Source organism: Pyrus communis, chromosome 1, assembly GCF_963583255.1.
Source record: "Pyrus communis chromosome 1, drPyrComm1.1, whole genome shotgun sequence".
Lineage (NCBI taxonomy): Eukaryota > Viridiplantae > Streptophyta > Magnoliopsida > Rosales > Rosaceae > Pyrus > Pyrus communis.
In genome coordinates this window covers 1,424,231-1,434,213 of record NC_084803.1, presented here as the reverse complement: position 1 = coordinate 1,434,213, position 9,983 = coordinate 1,424,231, and the positions used below count along the sequence as shown (strand labels likewise).

General features: G+C 39.8%; 2 protein-coding genes across 2 annotated transcripts; one reads left to right on the top strand and one right to left on the bottom strand.

The window, feature by feature from the left end:
• Nucleotides 1-1,401: 1,401 nt before the first annotated feature.
• Nucleotides 1,402-4,136, top strand: LOC137715854 (3-ketoacyl-CoA synthase 4). The gene is made up of 2 exons (XM_068455208.1): nt 1,402-3,209; nt 3,316-4,136. Exon 1 carries the CDS (start codon nt 1,641-1,643, stop codon nt 3,189-3,191), a length of 1,551 nt encoding a protein of 516 aa, XP_068311309.1. The 5' UTR covers nt 1,402-1,640; the 3' UTR covers nt 3,192-3,209; nt 3,316-4,136.
• Nucleotides 4,137-5,616: 1,480 nt separating this feature from the next.
• Nucleotides 5,617-9,844, bottom strand: LOC137715864 (sugar transporter ERD6-like 6). The gene is made up of 18 exons (XM_068455218.1): nt 9,515-9,844; nt 9,297-9,359; nt 9,110-9,199; nt 8,974-9,033; nt 8,842-8,907; nt 8,688-8,753; nt 8,515-8,590; nt 8,022-8,086; nt 7,846-7,938; nt 7,660-7,740; nt 7,469-7,553; nt 7,176-7,222; nt 7,023-7,085; nt 6,868-6,927; nt 6,715-6,780; nt 6,563-6,622; nt 6,316-6,430; nt 5,617-6,114 (listed from the first exon to the last, which is right to left on the bottom strand). The coding sequence occupies exons 1-18, from the start codon at nt 9,707-9,709 to the stop codon at nt 6,002-6,004; spliced, it is 1,464 nt and encodes a 487-aa protein (XP_068311319.1). The 5' UTR covers nt 9,710-9,844; the 3' UTR covers nt 5,617-6,001.
• Nucleotides 9,845-9,983: the final 139 nt, after the last annotated feature.

Sequence of the window (9,983 nt, the reverse complement as noted above, 5' to 3'; positions counted from 1 at the left end):
ATCCGGATCAAAACTGGAAAGAGCCCAGCACTACTTACTAACCCAAATAAACAACTGTACGTAATGAATTTTTCTTTTTTGTTCATGCAAAATGCGGTCTAACACATATGTCAAAAGCATATAGCTAAAACTAAAGGTTTTGCAAACATGTCGTGTTCGGTTTTGTGTATAAGTATGAATGACTCATCACAGGTAAACGTCACAGTAAAAACACGTGATCGTGTAATTCGACTTCGATAACTCTAAATCAACAAGTATAAAGAAACCAGCAATAGAAGGTAACTGATCAATAACACACCGACCCCAGTTGAATTATCTATCTGTTTTGTTAAGAGATTCGTTTTATTGTGTCGACCTGTTGGCCGGCTTTAGGAAACAAGGAACTTTGTTGGCACTAGGATCATTAGCTTCGCCTAATAACGCAATTAATTTTTAATTAAAACACAAATTTTGGCAACGAATAGATGATGCTCATGTTTATCTAAAATAGTTCTAAAAAACGCAAAGAAAAATTCAACCATATAATTTAGGGAAGTGTTATTGGCACTCCAAAAATCTCATTCTACACTCCTCACAAGTGTATTTTTCTTTCTAAATATAGAAAGTTTGGAGGGTAAAATGAGAAATTTAGAGTGCCAATAACAATTCCCATAGTTTAATTAAATTCAAATAAAATGTTTACAGGGGTCAAAGTACAAAAAAAATTAACGTGCCTAATCCTTTGATTTAAAGAAAAAAAAAAAAAAAAAAACCCCTCGCATACTCCCTCTCATCCGACAAATATCGTAATTTTATTCAATTTAACTTTTATACATGACACTGTGTTATTTATTCAGATGACACAATGCAATACTCGTGTGTACAGAAGTATCAATGACGTCTAAAAGCATCTTCAAATGAGTTGTCAAAATCCTAAGTGGAATGACACTTTGTATATTTGACATTAAAAGTCTATCCAACCCAAATTTGACATCAATATCAATTTTATTTTTAATTCATGTTAACGGTGAGTCCCTTATTCAATTAACATTTCTACCGATAAAACTTTGGTTTTAACATTTTTTTAATAATTACAATTATTTAAAGCTCTATTTAAATAAGAAAATAAATAATTCGGTTGAAAAAAATATAAAAATTGACATGAGACTTGAAATTAACATATCAACCAACTATTAATTGTAATTTAACTCTTATAATTTAACATTTCAATTAAAGATGGTCTATTAAGGCAAGGCTCATCTAAAATTGTATTAAACAAATTTATCCAAAGAAAAAGGTTTTGAAAAAAAAAATAAAATAAAAATTATTGATTAGTCAAGGCCCGCCGTCCTTCGAGAACCAGCTATTCGTATATTCCCAGTTTTCCCACGTAACGGTTATTTAACCGTCAAAATCATTCACTCCCCCATTTCTCAACTCCCTCCTCATGATCTCATCTTCCACACCACCACACAAGACAAAACCCTCCCCACTCCCTATCGGAGCTCAGAAACCTCCTACTACTCCGTTCTCCGCCGCACCCCACCCCCACCGCCACCATTCTTGTGTTAATTTCTCAAAACGCTCTCGCTCGGTCGTCTCCAAGAAAACAGAGAGCAACGACCTTTCTCACACATACCCCGGAAGCGGAGACACCCGCCATGGACCCAGGCGGCGCAACCGATGTCACCACCGCGCCGGGAGGAGACGGTCAGGTCGGGGTCCAGATCCACCAAAACCGACGGCTTCCCGATTTCCTCCAGAGCGTTAATCTCAAGTACGTGAAATTAGGGTACCATTACTTGATCTCTAATCTCTTAACCCTCTGCTTCATCCCGTTGATTATCGTAACCCTAATCGAAGCCTCCCAAATGGACATTTACGACATTCAACAACTCTGGCTCCACCTCCAGTACAATCTCGTCTCCGTCATCATCTGCTCCGCCGTCCTCGTCTTCGGGTTGACCGTCTACATCATGACCCGACCCAGACCCGTTTACTTGGTCGATTACGCCTGCTACCGCCCGCCCGATCACCTCAAGGCCCCTTACCAGCGCTTCATGGAGCACTCCCGCCTCACCCAGGACTTCGACGACTCGTCGCTAGAGTTCCAGCGCAAGATTCTCGAGCGGTCCGGCCTCGGCGAGGAGACTTATGTCCCGGAGGCGATGCATTACATCCCTCCCCGGCCTTCGATGGCCGCCGCCAGGGATGAGGCGGAGCAGGTGATGTATGGTGCTTTGGACAATCTGTTCGCCAATACCCATGTGAAGCCGAAGGACATTGGGATTCTCGTTGTGAATTGCAGCTTGTTTAATCCGACGCCGTCGCTTTCCGCCATGATTGTTAATAAATACAAATTGAGGGGTAATATTAGGAGTTTCAATTTGGGGGGAATGGGTTGCAGTGCTGGGGTCATAGCTGTTGATCTTGCTAAGGACTTGTTGCAAATCCATAGGAACACTTATGCGGTTGTTGTTAGCACTGAGAACATTACTCAGAATTGGTATTTTGGGAATAAGAAGTCTATGTTGATACCCAATTGCTTGTTTCGGGTTGGGGGTTCTGCAGTTTTGCTTTCCAACAAGTCCGTGGATAGGAGACGGGCTAAGTACAAGCTTGTTCATGTCGTGAGGACACATCGTGGCGCGGATGATAAAGCTTTTCGTTGTGTTTACCAGGAGCAGGATGATAAGGGGAAGACTGGTGTGTCCTTGTCCAAAGATTTGATGGCAATTGCCGGTGGGACGCTTAAGACCAACATCACCACTTTGGGACCTATTGTGCTTCCGATAAGCGAGCAGCTTCTTTTCTTTTCTTCAATTGTGGTTAACAAGCTGTTCAAGTCGAATGTCAAGCCTTATATCCCGGATTTCAAGCTGGCGTTTGATCATTTTTGCATACATGCCGGGGGAAGGGCTGTGATTGATGAGCTGGAGAAGAACCTGCAGTTGCTGCCTATACATGTGGAGGCTTCTCGGATGACTCTACACCGGTTTGGGAATACTTCGTCGAGCTCCATTTGGTATGAACTGGCGTATATGGAGGCCAAGGGGAGGATGCGCAAGGGCAACCGTGTCTGGCAGATTGCCTTTGGAAGTGGTTTTAAATGTAACAGTGCGGTCTGGGAGGCGCTTCGGAATGTGAAGCCATCTCGTAATGGTCCTTGGGAAGACTGCATTGACAAGTATCCTGTGAAAGTAGTTTCCTAGCTCAGGAACATTTTTCTGGTTAGACTCTCTCCGTTCACGTTTATCTGTCATTACTAGCCTAACCAGTCTATCTTGCATTTTTCACTTCTTGATGTTGTACTTTATTTGGTTTTTGTTGTATTAGATCCTTGATGTTAAACTGTGGTCTTTGGTGCTCGATTATCGCATACGTTTCAGTCATTTGTCCAGGGAAGTTACAATTTGTAGCATTGCGGATTTTTTGTATTGTGAATGCTTCCCATTTGCCATGTTGGATGTATCTCTAATTGTATGTCAACATATAGAGTTTAGTTTTCCGATTTTAGTTATTTCAACTTGTATCAGAATCCCTGCCTTCAATAGTCAATAAAATAAATTCATTCTGATGAACGTTTTGTGCACGGTAGAGTTCTGATTGTGTTGCCGCGTTACACAAAACTCTGCTGATCTTGATCTCTTCGCTTTCGGGCTCACGGTGTGGATTGAAGAAACCTCAGCGATAACACACACACGCAACACATGAACATAACCACTGCTGAATTCGGCCTGCTTTGTATTGAATTACTAGAAGAAAGTAGCACTGCCTTCTGCTTATGAGTGAGGAAATTAATGATCTTCGAAATGCATGTTTCGTACATTTTAGCATTTTACGCACTTCGGACGAGCTTCATACTCACTCTCTGTGCTTTTGTGACCTAATTAGGTATTATATTGATATGGTTCACAAAGTTTACTTCCAATTACTAGTGGAAGAGAGTTCATCACAAGAAATTGAGTAGGTTTATTTCAAGTGTTTGTATTATTAGCTTTAAGTATTTTAAGTTATGTCATACAGAGATCCGAAGTTGCACCCTCTCGGCATCTTGTCGATTGGAGGTTTTAAATCTCAGTAGCTAGACCGAATTCTGAAACTACTAAATTTTCATCTACGAAAATTCTAGAATGGAACAAGATTCATGACTGCCGATTCCTCAACCAAGAATTTAATGTCTAAGAATCCAAAGATCATAGATTCGATTTCTGTTATGAGTCGGTCCATACTAGACAGAAGAGAGTTTCGTAGAGTTTAACTGTTGTTTTACATGTTATGCATGGTGCAAATCTAGGTTGGTGACAATTATTGACTAATAGAGCTTTTTATGTCCTTTTTTATCCTGAAAAGTGGGCAATTGTTGCGCATGCTTTTACCTTTTATTTTTTGGGTCAGGCACATGCTTTTGTCTAATTCCATCTCTTCAAATACCCTTATTAAATGAATTTCAAACCTTTTTTTTTTAACTTTTCCAAAATTGAGATAAGGAGACACGGATGCACAGGCTGGAAGGTGTGTGTAGACGTGGCACGTGCCCTGTCTGTAGATTCATCTCGCTATGGATACAAACATACAGATTTTAGAGTGGTACTTCAATTATTTTTCGTTAATTTTATTTGAATTATTTTGGGCCCCATTATCAATGGCATCCGCTTGTTTTTGCTGGAACTTGCCCATGTTAAGCTCAATCATGTTCGAAAGGAGGCCAATTCCCATCGACTTGCTCGATCTGGGATTGCCAAGATTGATGAATTTCAATGGAGGGGGACTGCTCCTAAGCTATTGGCAGAAATTCTTATGGAAGACAACTCTTTATAATTTTGCTTGTTTTCTCCCTTGGTGTGAGGATGGGTAAAGTTAGTTGTTCGTGCGGGATGCCTTTTTTCGTTTCAACCGGGTTGAAAGCTCTGGCAAAGTTTTTATCGAGGTTCATTTAAGCACATTATCCCCCCGCTTTGTACGTTTTATCTTATATCAATAAATATCGTACTTCTCTCAAAAAAGAAAAAAATTAATTCAATAACTAGAAATAAAGAGGGGCATGTGAGAGGTGAAGAATAGTGTGTAAGATTCACCTCCCTTATTTTATCAAGGTTTGTCATCCTCCCAAACATGCCACTGCGACGATATTTCAAACTACTATGGTATTTTCATATATAAAAGCTGACCGTGGCATATTCGGTGCAGGTAAGCCCTTGTCATTTCTGTTTATACGTCGTTTATAGTTTACTTTAATCAACATTAATACACCTTGATGTCGTTTAACTCTCGCCTTCATATAGTAATTAAACGGAGTTCTCTTTGGACAAAAGGAAGGGATATTTAAATTGTTCTTCACTCCCAATTTCGATTCAAATGGGGAAATTTACGCAAACTTTACAGAAAAAAACCGACAGAAGGACTACATGAACTAAAAACAAGTTGAGGGGCTAAAACATAACTCGTAGATAAGTACAGGGACTTGCTCCAAATTACTCACCAGTTATTCCAAACACAAACTAACAGTAACAGTGGACCCTTGGGCCTAGGCCCATTCACGACGTTAAATGGTCCACGCCTGTTTATGGATTCTCATTCCTAGAGTAAAGCCGGAGTGGCGCCAAAACCTACTAATGTTCAGTTTAAGACGTGAAATTGAATGATAAATAAACCCTTTACCCGTGCTAGTGAATTCAAAATCTTTACATGGTATGAATATAAAACTGGAAAGGTTTCATGACCGAAGAAAGCTGCTGGCATGGAATGCATGGAAACCGATCGAGTTCTTACATGCACAAAGGACTATACGAGGGCGATGGAAAGTTAATAAAACTGTAAGACAGTTGTGAGTTTATAACTACCTATCGAAAGATACAAACAAGCAATGAATGTGGCAAGAGAACACCAAGTGCTGGCTGAAGAAATTCACGAAAAATGCACGTTTGCACAGTTCCTGTAGGATAATCTCAAAATGGGACTGCAGCTCTGGTATCTTCCAACAGGGGAGAGCAAGTAGTTTGAAAGAACGGTAAAGAAAACCTTATCTGAAGGACCATTGAATCTCTTCCAGAGTTCTTCCCTTTGTCTCCGGAACCCAAATGTAAACAAATACAACGGCGAAAGCACTCACCAGCATGTAAATGGTGAAGGTTCCTGTTGAGAGTGGAACCAAAGCCATTAGCCCGAAAAATGTAACAGATCAACAAAGCTACTCAACAGTACAACGAACGGTAAGAAGGCAAGTGCACAGGTCTCCACATTTCTTTGGGATGTAACCACTGCTTTTTTTTAGACATGTTACCAGCTGTAGCGAGGGAGACGGAGAATAAGAGAGAGAGATAAGAGGAGGCATACCTCCACCGCTCCATTCCAGTAGCAAGTTTGCCGTCATTGTGACCACCCAGGATACGAACCAATTGGCAAGTGTTGCTATGCTTCCAGCAAGGCCTTTTATATTAATTGGCAGAATCTGTTTTGCCAAATTCACAATTTTGTTAGATGTTCCAAAAACAATATTCAGCAAGAAGTTATAAGAGCAAAACTTCGTGCTCGATGCAAGTCATGAAACACTACACCTGACTTGACTCTATTATTGGCATACCTCAGACATTATAAGCCATGGGATAGCTCCCATACCCAGAGAGAATGAAATTACCATGGCCTGCATGAATAGCACGCGACAATGGAAATTACGTATAGGAAAAAACGAAGAAGCACTATCCTTTGACTCGTGATATTAAAAAATTTACATACCACAACTCCAACCACTGATATGATGCCCAATATGCTGTGAACATTTGAATCAATGTCCACAAGATCCTGCGATCAGGTGGAATTCCTTTTTGAGAATATACACAAAAGAATAACATAGCTATAAGATATTTGTACAAACATGCAAGGTATTACCTTTATGTAGAATGCTATCGCAACAATGAGGAGGAAAATCGTCATTCCAGCAGAAGAGATCTACAATGAAAAGTATAAATTTTCTCCATCTACTCCAAACAGATAATATACAAACGGCTCAATATTGACAAAAGAAAAGAAGAAGTCAAACTCACAAGAAGCAAAAGACGACGGCCTGCTTTGTCTGCCAACCATGTAGTCACCCCAGTCGCTATGACCTAAATGCATCAAGATTCTTGTTATGTTTGCAAATTGAGAATATTGAGTGCGAGAAGAAACAAATTCTGAAGTCATCTTCATGCTTTTACCTGAACAGCACCGAGACCAACTGTGGCTACATTACCTGACGAAATCCCTGTTCAAACACTAAAACTAATAAGAGCCATTGCACGTTAAATAAATCTGACTTCCAGTCAGTTTTCCACTATGACATACATGTAATACAGGTATCTATGAGTGTACTTTATACACAATAATAAGGTGGTAGATGTACACACGTCATGTTAGGTCAAAGGAAACAAGTAGCAAATGATATCAAAGTATTCATATGGTTCTGTAGAGCATCCCAACTATATTCTTTCATATAAGTGGGGAAACTTACCCGCAGATTCAAAAATGGTAGTGGAATAGAATAGAACACCATTAATTCCACTTAGTTGTTGAAGAACAAGTAAACCAATTCCAATCTGCAAGGGAACAGTGTGAAAACAGTTAGTTTTTGACATATAGATCACATTTTGGATTAGAGGATACCAAATTAGAGAATCAACTCTTTTGGACTATTACTAATACCATTAGAGGAAGCCAATATCTTCTTTGTTTAAGCTGTGCAAACCGAATTGTTGTTCTTCTGGATGTTGATGTTACAGACCTCTGCCCATTACATATCAGAGAAATTATTTACATATGTGAATTTCCAAGAGTGATGTGGTCATAGCATAGTTCAAATGACATTATCAGGAAATTATGGCTTTGTACCTTGATTTCACTGACTTCAACCGAAATATCTGTATCAAATCCTCGGAGAACTTGCAGAGAAGCTTCAAAATCCTCTGTCATGCCCATTTTTGCCTGTTAAGGTCAAAACAAAAAAAGACGACCGTGATATCATATTTATCATTGTAAATGTGATCAAGAGGTTTCTGTGAACTTACCAGCCATCGAGGAGATTCTGGAATGAAAAAGAGCCCAGGTATCAATATCGTACAAGGCAATATTCCTGGAATTTTACCCGGGTATAAATCTTCTGTTACTCTTGAATAATTAATTTCCTTCCTTAAAGGAGGATAAGAAGTTAAAATTTCACTGAATGTAATTAAAGTTAATAGCATGACTTGTCTTTGCTTATGGCTATAGAGAAGTTGTTATAGAAAACCAAATACCACTCCATGGATGCCAAAGGTTTAACCATGACAGTACCGAAAAAGTTAATTGGCTTGGGAATGTAAGTGAGGCAATGGAGCCAGGTTTAAAGTGTTCTCTGAAATATCAAATAAGATGTCCTTTATGTACTCAAAGTTCTAATTACCATTAGGAAGTAAACGAGTTCGTAATTCTTTCAAGTAAATCGAGTTTAAGAAAATCCTACATCCATGACAGGTAAGAACAAGTGATGTGAACACCACAGTGACTTTTTAAGAAGATTACCCAGAACTGCAAGTATCCTCCATTGAACAAAAAGTCCAAGCATATAAGCCAGCATTATTCCAATCGTTACAGAGAGCTACAGAAGAAGGATTTTAAATAATCTGATTAGAGACAGATGTTAGTAACCACTAACAGCAACTCATGGTAAAAATACGCTACTAAACAAGGCCAACCTGATTGACTGAACCCAAAGCGCCTCTTAAGTTTTGAGGTGCTATCTCAGCTATATATACAGGCACCTAGCAATGATCAAACCAAATCAGTACTCTCACAGTTCCAGACTACACATTTTCGACAACAGAAACACTTGAAACAACTTGAATTTACCGTGTAGGAGATTATTCCCACGCCAAATCCTTCCAACAACCTTCCCATGTAGAGAAAAGAAGAATCCTGCAAAAAGAATGATATCAGACAGCATTTTCCCGGCTGCATTTTTCAGAAGTTATGAAAACTCACTTTGGCAAATGATATGGCAAGCCAACCGATAACATTAGGAATAGCCGCGATCATTAAAGACTGTATTTAACAAAACCCCGGATTAGAATTAATCAAAGCTGCTTAATAAGGAAAAGAACAAGTGACTGAATCCTACCCCTTTGCGTCCAATATACTCAGAAATCTGACCGCTGGCTATAGCTCCAACCATAGCTCCCACATTCGACAAAGAACCAAAAAGCGAATACTGACCCAGATGATAATAAATAGTTAGAACTCAAATTATATAAGGAAAAAAAAAAAAAAAAAAAAACCCCAATTCGCAAAAACACTGAGATTCAAACCTCTGATACTGTAAGTTTTAGATCCTTGATGATTGCTGATTGGGTCGGAGAAGAATAGCCAGTCTGCAAAACCCAAAAAAATGATTCATAATTCAGCACAAATGAATACAAAGAGAAAAAAAGTACAATTGAGCTCTCTGCAATCAGCTTGCCTAAAACCCAATAGCTCAAGGTTCTCTAATGGCGGAAAACGATTGAAGAAGAAGAGCTGTGCTTACGGTGAAGCCGAATTGGATAGGACCCAGAGCGACAATCATGACACAAGCGACCACAGAAATGGAGCTATCTCGAATCACCTGCGACGAGCCCATCATACTGGATTGCCTGGAACCCATGCGGTACCAACTTCCAGTGTGGAGGAAGGGCTTCCGCATATCGCCCCTCCCCTCTTCACTGTCTTCCCGGAAACTCATTTTTTTTTTCGCCTTCTCCGATCAGAGAAACAGAAAGTGACAGAGCTTTCTCGCCGCGCGCAGAAAGTGGTCGACGAAATCCCCCAACGAAAAAAACACCGGAAAAATAAAATAAAATAAAAAGATGGATATTCCATCATTATTGTGTCCAATCGTCTGTTTATCGCGTTGTGCCACTGCTGTGCTCTACTGTACGACTGCGGTCCTTGCCGTTACCTCCAGTCTCGTGGTATGACTGTACAACCGTGTTCTCCTTCTGCCACGTCTCCGTGTG